The following is a 14560-nucleotide window of genomic DNA, read 5'->3' as shown; positions in this document are numbered from 1 at the left end:
ACTGATAGCTTCTCACTTCTGCCCTCTTGAAAAGAAGAAGGATACGGACCACTCCATCCATTTTTCTATCTTCACTCTTCCAGAGCCCGTTTATCTCCCCTTCCCACAAGACCTCCTGTCAGTATGAATGAGAAGTGATACAGATTGCTAAGAAGGTTAAAATGACAATCTCCCAGTATTCTCCTGCGCTAAGCACAATTAAAGAAAAGCGGTTTTTACGGTTACAATCAGGCTGCTCTCCAAGTATGACATGTATATAATCATCTATGGTTGATTGGGACCTTAAATGACTCCAGGGAATGCAATGGGAAGTCTATTGTATTATATGCTTGATTGTAGTATTCTCTTGTACATAAGGGTGCTATGTAGGATTAGGATAACATCTACAGCAACAGCAACATGCTGAATAAATGCCATATAAGAAAACAAACAAAAACAATTCTTGTAGGATGATATCTGCAGATGGAGTGCTTGATTCTTTCTGCACACTACATCAGTCCTTTGATAGAAGTTGATATGAGTATAGCCAGAGCTAGGGCTGGCGTTATATTGGATGGTGCCCTGTGCTGTACCATCATTAGGTGCCATTTAAAGGGCTTGTCCCACTTCTAGATGTTTTGCTGCAGGAAGCAGACAGCTCCATACACTGTGCAGTGGCCTAGGTTTGTACTGCAGGCTGAGGCCTATTGAACTGAATAGGATTCAGCCTGCAGTACTGACATGGGCCACTGTGCAATGTATGGAGCTGTCTGTTTTCTGCAGCAAAACAGCTAGAAGTTGGAAATTCACCATTGAATCTCAACAGCTAATCATTTTGTTCTCCCTGGAGATAAGCTGCCATCAAAAATGTCATATGAGACAAATATCTGGTGACACAGACCTTTCAAAGAGAAATGAGTAGCGAGTAGTAGTGGAATCCAATTTCTCTTTTATTTATTTAAAAAACAGCAATAAAACGTGTTTGGGGGTTTATCCCCTTCTCTGTTAAGCTGGGAAAGGTACAGAAGTGATCAAAACTCTGGTTCAATTATACCACTAGGGTTAAAAACCGCAGGAGCACCAATGAATGAGGGTGCGTGGGTGTTTTACTTCTCCATCAGAGAAGATACTGTACGAGACTTGGAATGCAGAGGACTGCGGTAAAGTTATTTTCTCTGATGAAGCCCCTTTCAGACTGTTTGGTACATCTGGAAAAATGATTGTCTTGAGAAGAAAAGGTGAGCTCTACCATGAGTCCTGGGTCATGCCAACAGTAAAACATTCTGCAGTTGGTTTTCATCTTAGAGAGCAGGCTCACTTACAGCTGTCAAAAGTTGCTCAAAGTGTATTGGACCACGAGTGCAACACAAACTGTTCCAGATGAGAACCTCTCCACCAGACTATCCCGCTCTCCTATATCCTATGATGCCTGCTAAGTGCTGTCTTTAATTGCAGTGACTCCTTAGGAGGTATGGGTAAACAATGACGGAGACACGACACTTGCTAAAGTTACTGTAGACCTCCTTCAATATCCTAAGGATAGGCCATCGATTCAGTAGTCCTGGAAAACGCACTACCCGCACCACCCTTTGGAGGAGTGGTCACAATCCTCCGGTATTGTGTGCAGAACCCCCTTTAGCAGAGACAGCTGATGCACCCATGTAACCATTCCTAGCAAACGATAATGATTTCCTTTGTCCTATCTGCATTCAGTCCCGCTAATTTTGCAGAGCTGAAATTCCATTGTATCACATGAAAAATCTATTGGCAAAGAACGTTGCTGGTTAACCTGAAACGTATGATTTTTTAATGGAAAACAGAATTATTAGTTTATATTATCTACTAGACGGCTGTTTATTGCTTCTTTCTGTGTCTACAAATCTCTAGTACACATACAACTTTATCACTCCATGGTTTATGTTACTTTATCCAAGGTCAGCAAAAAAGAAACAACTGTGGTCAGATGATAACATAACAGAAGGTGGAGTTGTCCTTTAATGCACTACTGCGCTACAAGTTCAGATCAGAAGGCCAACATTCTGTCGAATGATTAAAGAAAAGTCCAGGCCGTTGAATAATGATTTTAATATACTTTATTTAAAAAGTACACTATTTTAAATTATTTTGATGGGGCAAAGCTGAAAATGAGGGTCACCAGTGTCTGCTGTCCGGTTGTAATGGGGTGTGATAATTTAATGAGGCTTTCACAGCTGCATGATTTGCGGATTTAGAAGAATAATCTTGTTTGGATATCGGAGAGTTTTTTTTTAATCCTCTCCAACAGTTTAAAGTCATGAAATGCTGATGTTTAGACTACATTTCGTCTCTTCTATATTGCACCAATCATCTCAGTTCACAGTTTATCCAGGTGTGTAGCATGCCATGGAGTCAATGCAATCAATGTCACCTGGAGATATAGACCATTAGAAGAGATAGCAGCATTGTTATGGGCTGGGAAGAAATGCCAAAAGCTCCACCACATTCTCTGGCATTCTCCTAAAAGTAGGGGGAAAAGTAAAATAGAAAGAAATTAGTGTTGTCTGATTAATGCATAAAATTATACAAATACTATATACATTTCTAGTGACCAAAAATAGGCAAGTATTCTAACAAGGAGACATAGTAGATACACAAATAGGTCTGCTTGGACATGGATGATATTTCTGTCGGATTTTCGACTGGACATAAATAGCACCCATGAATGGGTGTATGCACATGGGCTTTCTTTCGCTCAGACGAATATTCGGAGAAAAAAAATCGCAGCATCTGATTTTTTTATTCTTGTCCGATTTGCGGCTGAGAATAGCACATGTCAATGTGCAGTATTCAGCACAGGAGATAGCATACGGGCAGGATGGTCAAGTGCTGTCCATATGATTTGCGCCCAAGAATCTCAGGCAAAACTTTTAAACGGCCCTTGTGCATGTACCCTAAGACTCATTATAACATGGTTCAATGGTAAAGAAAGAGTAAGTTAAAGGGAACCCGTGTCCACCTATGAGCACCATAACTAGGTTATGGTGTCCATAGGACAGGTCCAGAGGAGTGCAGGATGTGCTTTTCATGCTTCCCCAGCTCCCCATTCCTGTGCGGTCACCTATGGAAGTCAGCACACAGGAACTCATCTCTGCAGGCTTCACTCCCATAGGGAACAATTCATGTTACACTGCAATGAAAAGGCGGCTGCATTTGTGTATGATCCCGTCTCCATTGAAATATATGTAGAGTGAAGCAGGTGGGAATTGGTGGATTCCCCTTTATCCAATTGGTGCAGTTCCTATAGGTCAGTGGTGGCGAACCTGCGGCACGCAGAGCCCTCCCTGCTGGCACACGTCACTATCGGCCGCTCACCCCATTAGTGAATGCCTGCAGGGGCCGCAGCTCCCCTGCAGGCATTCACTCAGAGCTGCTATCTGCGCTGATCCCGGCGCACACTGTGACATTAGTGCGCAGCCGGGATCCTCCTCCCCTGTCCCCCGATGTGTCCTACTTGCTTCCGCGAGAGCAGGGGGAGGAGGCATTTGACAGCACACTGACGTCAGTGTGCACCAGCAGTCAGGCAGAAGAGGAGCGGCGCTCCCACGAGGAGGAGGGGTAAGTATGTGGGGCTGGGGGGGGGGGGGGCATTATTACTGCTGTGGGAACCGCTGGGAAAAGGGTGGCATTATTACTGCTGGTGGGGCATTTTTACTGCTGGGGAACCGCTGGCGGAGAGGGGGACATTATTTCTCCTGTGGGACCCCTGAGGTGGGCATTATTACCGCTGGGGGGGAGGGGGGCATTATTACTGCTGTGGGAACCGCTGGGAAAAGGGTGGCATTATTACTGCTGGTGGGGCATTTTTACTGCTGGGGAACCGCTGGCGGAGAGGGGGACATTATTTCTACTGTGGGACCCCTGAGGTGGGTATTATTACCGCTGGGGGGGAGGGGGGCATTATTACTGCTGGGGGAGGGGGCATTACTACTGCTGGGGGAACCGCTGGGCAGGAGGTGGACATTACTACTGCTAGGGGGAACCGCTGGGAAAAGGGTGGCATTATTACTGCTGGGGGGGCATTATTACTGCTGGGGAACTGCTGGGGGAGAGGGGGACATTATTTCTGCTGGGGGGGGGGCATTATTACTGCTGGGGGAATTGCTGGGGGGGAGAGGGGCATTATTACTGCTGGGGGACCGCTGGGGGGTATTATTACTGTTGGTGGACCGCTGGGGGGGGGGCATTATTACTGCTGGGGGACTGCTGGGAGAACCACTGGGGGAGGAGGGCATTAATACTGCTGTGGGACCCCTGGGGGTGGGCATTATTACTGCTGGGGGGCCGCTGGGGGATGTCACTATTATTACTGCTGGGGGCTGTCATTATTATTACTGCTGGGGGGCCGCTGGATGGGTGTCACTATTATTACTGCTGGAGGGCCGCTCTGGGGGGGGGGTGTCTCTAATATTACTGCTGGGGGGCCGCTCTGGAAAAGTGTCACTATTATACTGGGGGACGCTGTGGGATGTCACTGTTATTGCTAGGGGTTCACTATTATCGCTGTGGGGAGGGTCGCTATTATCACTGGGGTATGTTTACATGCCACAGAAATGGGCAGGGCTGTTTCAAAATAGACAGGGTGCAGATTTTGACTGCTTTTTGGATGCGGAAATGTTGCAGAATTTTCCACAGTAATTTCTGCTGAGGACATTCTGCAGTATTTCCACATCCAAAAAGCTGTCAAAATCTGCACATTGTCTATTTTGAAGCCGCTCTGTCCTTTTAGAACGACGGGGGTAAAATCATACGTCATGATAAACCCCGCCGCCTGACATGTTGGCACTTTGTGATAAATAAGTGGGTTTTGGGTTGCAGTTTGGGCACTCTAAAAAGTTTGCCATCACTGCTGTAGGTGGTATTTATATTCTGTAGAGCATAAGACCATACACAATGGCATTACCTAAAACTGTGCAAATATGAAAGATTGAACAATACCTCTGCAGCGCCACCTATTGGAAGGCAGCATTCCTGCAAATCAATGTCAGACTTTTCTCCCATCTTCCTTATTTGCATACATTTCCCAGAGGCGCATGCATGGCCTTATAAGTCTCCTCACACACCTTCTAGGTGCTATCCCTAAGGAAAGGTGATACCTTTCCCAACCTAAAACTGCACAGACATGCAATTTTATGACAAAATAGCACATTTTCTAAACTGATTTTTAATAGCTGTGCACTTTTGCAAGTGAAAACAGTTTTACCCACAAAACTGTGTGGCCATTAAAAATCAAGTTGAAAACTGTGGATTTGCAGTAAAATCAAATGGGTGGTTTTCCCGTGCGACCTCACCCTTAAAGGGAACCTGCTACCTCCCTACAACACCATAAACTAAGTTATGGTGCTGTTAGGAGGAGATGACAGGGAGACGGGTGATGTATGTTTAATTCTCACTCGCTCCCTGGTTCCAGCAGTGTCCCCCTCTGAGGTTCACATAGCGCACAAAAATCTGACTCTTTTCAGATTTCCATGTGTGTGCTCTGCCATGCAATTTATGGGACAATTCTGAATTTCAGTCACTCTAAATAATAAGTTAGTATGATTTGGAAATGAGGCCAGGGGAAGGGTAGAATATGATAACCTCTGGGCAAAGCCCAACTTTATGTGATTTCAGACTATCACTGGCAATCTGAATAGGCAAACAATGTGCACTGGCTCCGTAGTACAGAGGTAGGGTGACTGTCTTTCATAACTTACTTCTGGATGGAATCCATGGCAAGATTCTGGTCGCCTCCGTATCTTCTGGGATTTTAAACGTTCACATTTGAGGGATTCATTGTGTACAGTGGAGTTAAGGAGAAGAATTTAGCAAGTTAAATAAAGTTGTACTCAAATTTTGGTAATTCAGAAATACCACTTAAAGGGGTTGTCCCGCGCCGAAACGGCTTTTTTTTTTTTTTCAATAGGCCCCCCATTCGGCGCGAGACAAACACAAGGGATGGGTTAAAAAAAAAAAGTTTAGTACTTACCCGAATCCCCGCTCTGCGGCGACTTCTTACTTACCTTACCAAGATGGCCGCTGGGATCTTCACCCACGATGCACCGCGGGTCTTCTCCCATGGTGCACCGTGGGCTCTGTGCGGTCCATTGCCGATTCCAGCCTCCTGATTGGCTGGAATCGGCACACGTGACGGGGCGGAGCTACGCGGTGATGCGTAGAAGGGGGCGGAGCCAGAACGCAGCTCGTGCCGAGACCCAAAAGAAGGGAGAAGACCCTTCTGCGCAAGCGCATCTAATCGGGAGATTAGACGCTGAAATTAGACGGAGCAGGTAAGTGAATAACTTCTGTATGGCTCATATTTAATGCACAATGTACATTACAAAGTGCATTAATATGGCCATACAGAAGTGTATACCCCACTTGCTTTCTCGGGACAACCCCTTTAATGCCTACTTGTCTGTTCTGAAGCAAATTCATGTGGCTACATGATGACACTATTTAGATAAAGTGCAACAAACAAGAATTTATATTATGTCTGGAGCATTACAATAATTAAAAGCAGTGCCCAAAATACAACACAACTATCATCTTACAAGAAAAATTGAGATGACCAATAGTGGAGGAATTTTAGAGTAGACTGCTTGAGATGAGTCTGTAAAGGTGGAGATAAATTGTGGAGACTTTGGAACATTTGTGCTCTTTGCTCCCACCGTACCTGTACATTATGATCAATAACTGGCTGGCCAGCTTAAACTTTACTGTTAGGGCGCCCACCCACTGGCGATTTTTTTTTCTTTGCGTTTTTTCTCAAGAGCAATTAGAATTGAATGTACTCCTGTCCACTGGCGTTTTTTTTGCGGTGCGTTGCGATTTTTAACATAGGAACTGTCAGTTGCATATGTGTCCTTATTTTTCTCCTAATGCACCCATGAATGTCAATGGAAATTAATGGAAAAGGCGCGAAAAAGCCGCGAAAACGCCGCGAAAAACGCACGGAAAACGCTGCGTTTTTCACGCACGAAAATCGCAAACGCCAGTGGTTGGGCGCCCTTAGGGTGGACATACACATGAACTATACAATATATCGACTGAACCTGATGATTTCAATGAGTCTAAACTGTAAGAAAGGTAAGCAGTGCCCTGCTTACAGATTAGATCAGCTCTGCTGCCATGTACTGAGCTCTAGAGCAAAGTTCCATCTACTGCCTCTATCAGCCACTCTGCGGCATCCAATACTGAGCCCTGGAATTGTTACATTCTGTACTATCAGGGCTCACCATGAGAGAGAGCGCTAACACAATCAAAGGTTATTGCTAACAGAACTGAATTGAGTCATATTAGAAGTTTCTGAAGCAGGGTCGTGATTGGTTGTGTAGCCCCATGTGACTGTGTTGGGAAGGGCCAGTGGCCATCTTGGGAGTGATATACAATTGGTACAGTGTGTATTGCAGCAAGGGACACAACAGCAGAGAAGGACTAAGCAACCTGGCCAGGAAAATTGTGGAAACAGTTGACTGCAGTTGCTACATTATCTCCATGCCAGAGAGCAGCCAGGATGACAAAAGAGCCCTGATGACCTGGGGGCTGAAGAGGCAATGCCTCTATGGAGACCTCATTCAGAAAGGCGTCTATGACATTGCTTGTCCTCCGTGCAATGTGCCACAGATGAAGCTTCTATGGAGCATAAGAGGTTGGGCTATGAAATGGGGCTCAGTGTAACATACTGTGCTACATGCATGGGAGACTGATAACAGCTATAGTGTTGCTTTTTATTGTGCAAAATCCCCCAGTGCTAATGACATCAACAAAGTTGAGGATCCCATAAGAAAAGGACACAGATTCAATAGAGCTTTGATATATAGATAGTGTAATCATATCGGGCATGATGAAGGAAGGCCCAGAAATCATGTGCCTTGCTGCCACTAATCAAGACAGATGAACAGGACATGTATATGCCAATGTGAAACAATGGGTAATGAGTACAGTAAAAGTCTAAAATGTCCATTTGCAGCACATATCTTTTAGATATATCTGGTTTGAGATTGTGGTCTAAATTAAAATATTCACAGATTGAAAAAATAAAGTATATGATGGCCAAACCTGCTCAATACAGAAAGGCTATGGGCAGTTTTATGCAAAAGGCTTAACTTTTAATAGCTACAATATACTTTTAGAAAGTTAATAAAAGTTTCTGAGTATTTTGCCTGAAATATGACAAGACCGAGACTATTACCTACAGTTGATTACATATAAACACTTGGTCTTTACGCCTTTTTTTCCTATTCCGTGAGCAGAATATTAAACGACTTGATTCAGAAGAACTAGTCCTTCTAAGCCCTAATCTTACAACACTGCCAGCAGTGAGTGTCCTGAAATTATCTTGTGTTCCTGTCCTAATCCTCAATTTGAAGTGTGATAGATGAATTCGCAGTTAGTTACTGCTCTAGCCCTACTGACCTTCCTGACTTTCCGGGCAGTGGAAATGGAGGTTTTGTGGTGTTGACACCTGTTGAATGCAATAAGGTCAACAACCCTTATAAAAAGAACACATGTGAGATAAACACTGGATAGATGAATGTCAAAACTGAGGCACACGATGTTGATCGGAACTAACTTTTGGTCATTTTGTATACTGTATATTTGTAGACTGCTAATGTAATATTCTGTTTAGCTCCTTCAAAAATACTGCAGGATAGATAGATAGATAGATATGAGATAGATAGATAGATAGATAAATAGATAGATAGATAGATAGATAGATATGAGATAGATATGAGATATATAGATAGATAGATATGAGATAGATAGATAGATAGATAGATAGAATACAATTCAGTGGCAAAGATGATTCATTGCAACCTCTACAAAAAACTACCTTCTGCCCACAACAAAAAACTGATGGGTCTATGAAGGTCAAAAAAGTATACAAATGGATAAAGTTTTGGCTAGAGATGAGCGAGCATTGCCCTTAGTGAGTACCTGCCCGCTCAAGACAAAAGATTCGGGTGCCGGCGCGGGGGAGTGGTGAGTAGCGGCAGTCAGCAGGGGGGGGGGGGGGGGGGCGGGGGGAGAGAGGGAGATCTCCCCTCCGTTCCTCCCCGCTCTCCACCGCAGCTCCCTGCCCGCCGCCGACACCCGAACCTTTTGTCTCGAGCGGGCAGGTACTCGCTAAGGGCAATGCTCGCTCGAGCAATTGCCCTTAGCGAGTATACTCGCTCATCACTAGTCTTGGCCCTTTTTATAACAGATTTGACCATCATTGGAAAGAAAAGGGTGTTGCTCATTGACATTTCTGTACCTGGTGATGGCAGAGTTGACGAGAAGCATCAACCGAAAAGTAAGGCCTTAAGATCAAAATACAGCATCTCATTACAGCATTACCCATTGGTAATCGGCATACTGGGTCCCATGATATGGACATTCAGCCATACTGAAAACAGCTCAATAATGATAAAATTAACAATGGTCAGTTATGAAAGGCAACACTGTTGGGTTCAGCATTCATTTTTCGCAGATACATTACATCATCCTTGGTTCCTGGGTGGTTCTCAATGCGTGATGAAGACAAACTTCCAAGTTGCAAGGTAGTGCTAGTGTTATACTGCTTTTTCGTACATTATGTTATTTTATGTTGGAAAAATAGACAATGGGAAAGTGTTAACTGGTTAACTTGCATTGCAGGTGTCGATCTCCAGATGATCCACTAGATCCGCATTTCTCAACTCCAGTCCTCAGGAATCACCAACAGGTCATGTTTTCAGGATATTCTATGGTAAGAACACCTGTAGCAATGTTTGAGGCACCAACAATAATTACATCACCTGTGCAATACTGAGGAAATCCTGAAAACATGACCTGTTGGAGGACTGGAGTTGTGAAACACTGCACTAGATGACCTCTCTCCCTTCTACAAGTAGAACACTTCCTTCTGTTTGACTGTCCTTATAGTTTGTGGTTCTTAGTGTAAAGGATATATCTTATTTCAATAGGTGCCATAGTGATTGGGGCCACGTTGCTACAGCTGCAGACGTTGTCGACCACAACCATGAAGAGATTGCTGCTGGGGATTTGCTGAATTACAAATGACCTGAAAAATGAAAAACACATTAAAATTTATGGATGAAAAAATGACAAAGCTGCAAAAATAACACTTTCTAGCATTTCACATTTAACTTTATTAAAGGAGTTATCTCAATCCCATTCTGCAAATAACTCATCCTGACTCCTGACACCCCCGTGATTTACCATTGTTGATAGAGGAAGGTGCTGCTTCGCAACAATTTTTTCTACAGCAGAAATATAATACTATATTGTGCTAATTCAGACGAATGGGTGACCATGTTATACCAAGTATAACATATTGGGCGACGCACAGTTTTTCTTTAATACATACGGACATAGCAAAGTTTATCTTGATACTTAATGCGTTCAATAACCTGTGGCTTAGACCGTTTTTTGCTTTTTCAATAGCTTCTCAATGGATTTTGTTGCGTTAGGATAACATAACGTCTTGCAGCAAGTCATCCGTATTAAGTTACATTTTTATATATCTGCAGCCTACAAGCTGACATTTAGTTACATAAACTATATTAGAAATTACAGGCTTATGCAACCTTAACAAAATGTTTGCAACCTAATGAAGGAATGGGAAATCTTAGAAGACCATTTGGCTGAAAATTGTTTTAGATGATTGCCCATATTTTTAGCAAATGCTACCTGGCTTATTCTAATAGCAAAGCCAAAACCATGTTACAGCATTCTCTGACAAGGTTATTATTCCAAATGTAAGGAAAGAGTTCCAGAAACCATTCCAATAACCCATTTGTTTTCTGAGTGCTGGTCATGGGGGAAGGTCATAAAACTGAAATAGTTTAGTCAAAAAATGAAATCTGCCTACATTGATTGAGTATATCGTATATTTTCCCTGAAAAAAAATATAAAAATGCCATAAAGAAAACTTGAGTTTTCTTTGTTTGGAACAACGATGGATTTCGACTGCATGTGAGTTATTCAGACACTAAACATTGTTAGGAAAATAAACAGGAAACAATGCAATAATAGCTGATTACATTCAGTATTTTATATTAATGTTTGCCTTCCCCACCTGCAAGTTTCTCTCTATAAGCCAAAAGCAAACTCTAGATGGAGGAGGTTAAGAAAATAAATAAATTTAAAAAAAAAGAAAATCCCAGCCCGGAGGCTTTTCAATTTGAATAAGTGATAGCAATCCTCTTGTGCTCATTTTTCTGGCACTACGTTTTGCAATTTGCAAATTTTGAGCTTTCACAGTCGTTTTATTAGATTGGTTTGGCAGGCTCAAGTGGCACTTGGTAAGCAGATTTAAATCACAAACAAATGTACCTGCTGACATTGAGATGCAGAATATAGTCTTGGCCTGTTTATTATATCATGTAATGCCTAGAAATAGAGTCTTAGGGTTTTAAACTGAAGGATAGGCCAGTTTCATGCAAGTAGAAAATGGGCACATTTCTGGCCCCATGCTATGGTCGCCAGACCCAAACCGACTATGGGTCTAAATATCCAAATAACATTATTATAGGGGGATAGGGCCTAAAGACTAAATCCAATATAAAGTCAGGACTTACAACACTGAGAATTCGGGAAACACAACTCTCAAATGCAGAATGTGTGGTTGAATTTCCAAGAGGGGCGGACCAGCACCCAACCAGAACAGAATCAAAAAGGGATAGTGGAACACAAACATCAGTTTTTGTTCCTACTTACATATGTTTATTGATATCCAAAATTGGACTGCTGTGTTACGTGTGCTGCTGAGACAAGTGGTACTACTGTGTTTCCAGCAGCACAGCACTCTCAGGGTTCATGACTGAGCTGGCTGGGTGTGGTACTTCCTGCTAGCCAATCTCCTGGGTCTGTGCTCACATATATACCCAGCTCCTGGTCAGTCTGAAGCTGGTCTTGTACTGTTTGGATGTATCTGTGACATGTGTCCTGTTATCTGCTGTGTTCTGTTGCAACTTGCTGTGTGATCTGTGCCTTGCTGTTCATGTCCGTTTGTCAGTTTATTTTGTGTCAGTTTGGTCTGCTGAGTTTGTTTCCTATGTCTGCGCTAGGTTGGCCCCTAGGGCCCTCTAGTAGATGTGTCTTGCTAGTGTAGGGACTGCAAGATATGAGGGGCCTTGCCGAGGCTTGCAGCTTAAGTTCATTGGCCAATGTACGAACTAACACCTTGCATTTATATTCAGCTTATCATCTGCTATTAGTGTTTGCATTGTGGCTGCTGTATGCTGTGTATTCTGGCTCTGTGTGTCCTGTTGTTCAGTCCCTGTCATGTGGCATGTGAATGCATTCTGTTCTGGTGTGTGGCTCCTAGGATCAGCTAGGGCCCAGATCCGAAGACCGCTGGGCTGCCCTTATTAGGGCAATGTCCCCGCTTAGGTAGGGCCATGCCATTCCTCCCTTGTAGAACAGGGTCATGTTTGCCAGAAACCCGTGTGCATACCTAGTCCTCCCCCTTTGGTTGCGATCTATGGACCCCGAGCTTAGTTTGCCCACACGATCGTAACATAATGCCCCCCCACTTACAAAATTTTACCTTCATATCATGACTGATTGACACATCCTAAATATCTATTTGGAAAACATTGTTTATATAGTGCACACACATAAAATATTAGACTCTGCTTCCCTTCTGTATGGGCATACATTATAGACTATAGAAAGATTGTAGCTAGGCTTTCCTTCACTTGGGGTAAAGTTTCAGCTTGCTGCCCTAGCCTTATATGAAAATACATTGGTCATTAGCTTGTTGGTGTTCTATCCTGACAAGTTGCTTGGAGAAACATGTCCGAGCTAAGATTTTTCTCACATCTACATTAGAGGCTCTGGTAGGAGTCTTCAGCACAGATACTGCACAAAATAGCACAGAATACTGAGCTATCTTGCCATTTTAAATGCCGGACGGCAAAATAGAAACCCAACCAACATCAATATAATTAATGGGTTCTACCAGACAACGTTGGTGGGAAACGCTGAACGCATTTTGGCCAGACAGTGGCCTTTGTTGACAAAGCCACTGTGTGGCGAAACGCGTTCAGCGTTTACCTGTAAGATGTATGCGTTTTAAAAAAGTTATTATTTTTAATGATTGAAGACCTCCTCCATATCTACAGTTTCTCTCATGAAGTTTAGCTGATTAGCAACGGCCATCTGAGGACGGAGCTCCCGATGGGAAACAGATATTGTTTTTTCCCCTGTACCGGAGGCACTGCTGGTGAGGTTAGCCCCTATTCATTTTTTTCCTTTTTTACTTAAACGTTGGTGGGAGTCATGTGCCAATCCAGCACTTCTATTACTTCCATTGTTTAGCTCCTATGATGGAGCCAAACAATAGAAATATTACCGCAGGTGACAAAGAGGCTAAGAACCTAGACTGTGGACACATGAATACATATAATGCACCTTATGTTGCTTATAGCACACTTGCTCCCTATCTTCTTCATCGTAAAAATGTAAATCATTGGTAGGTCCACACACGGAGCACGGTGAAGTTCAATTTTAGCAGAAGATGCACTCCAGAAGAAGGAAATTCCTTATACCTTAAAACTTCACCTATAAAACACTCCTATTTCTAGTTTTATTTTGCTTTTACTACTAAATTAATGTTCTCCGAGCTGTTAAGACTCACATTAATCAATCGCCTTTGGACACCTGCTTGCTTGGTACACACACCTCTTCATAAAGCTAATAATAAAGCGTCTATCCACTCCATGGCGATACACGCCAAATATAGAATCAAGTTTAATTTTGTTTATTTTGTGGTAAATAAAAATATGTATAAAATCTGACATAGGTCAGTGTATTCATGCCTGCACCATGTCTTTAGAAACATGAATAACGTTTCAGATATATGGACAGAGGACACATTTACTTAATTGTCTGGCAAAAACAAATACTAGTCACGCATCATCAGTTCACCCCTGAGTATTTAAAGGGGTATTGTACTTAAAAAAAATGTAGTTTGATAGGTTTCAACTTAAAAAATAATTACCCTTCCTAATATACTCATTCCTTTCTTTTACTCTACATTGCTGCATCAATATGAGAGGGATCAGCCCTATTCTCATTTGCACAAGGAAAGACTAGAAGCAATGGGATGAAACTAAAAGGGAAGAGACACAGATTAAATATTAGACAATGAGGGTGATCAATATGTGGAACAGGTTACCAGAGGAGGTGGTGAGTTCTCCTTCGATGGAAGTGTTCAAACAAAGGCTGGATAAATATCTGTCTGGGATGATTTAGTAAATCCTGCACTGAGCAGTGGGTTGGACCCAATGATCCTGGAGGTCCTTTTCAACTCTACCATTCTATAATTCTAATATAAAGATTGTTCACTGATGTTCTGTCGTTGCCATAGTACGATAAACAAATGAGTTATATTTGGAGATCACATCATGTGACCTCTACATGACTTATTTGTGAGTCAAGGTCACATGACAGGAAGCCCATGAAAAGATAAATCCAGCAACGTGTTGGCTACAGTATCTTTTGTTACAGTTCAAAACTTCTGTGTAATGGTATAAGAGTTTCTTCCAGTCTCAAAACTTTTAGTGTTTTCTGA

General features: G+C 42.8%; 1 protein-coding gene across 1 annotated transcript in view; it reads right to left on the bottom strand.

Moving 5' to 3' along the window:
• Positions 1-2089: 2089 nt before the first annotated feature.
• The window catches only part of CACNA2D3 (calcium voltage-gated channel auxiliary subunit alpha2delta 3), a 1017883-nt gene continuing 1005412 nt past the window's right edge, over positions 2090-14560 (bottom strand). Inside the window, exons 37-39 of the mRNA XM_066596541.1 lie at positions 9930-10042; positions 5712-5794; positions 2090-2475 (exon numbers count right to left, since the gene is read on the bottom strand). Coding sequence (XP_066452638.1) covers positions 2383-2475; positions 5712-5794; positions 9930-10042 — 289 coding nt within the window. The 3' untranslated portion in view covers positions 2090-2382. The remainder of the gene's footprint in view (positions 2476-5711; positions 5795-9929; positions 10043-14560) is intronic.

Source organism: Eleutherodactylus coqui, chromosome 3 (genome assembly GCF_035609145.1).
Source record: "Eleutherodactylus coqui strain aEleCoq1 chromosome 3, aEleCoq1.hap1, whole genome shotgun sequence".
Classification (NCBI taxonomy): Eukaryota; Metazoa; Chordata; class Amphibia; order Anura; family Eleutherodactylidae; genus Eleutherodactylus; species Eleutherodactylus coqui.
This window is presented reverse-complemented; position numbering and strand designations above follow the sequence as displayed.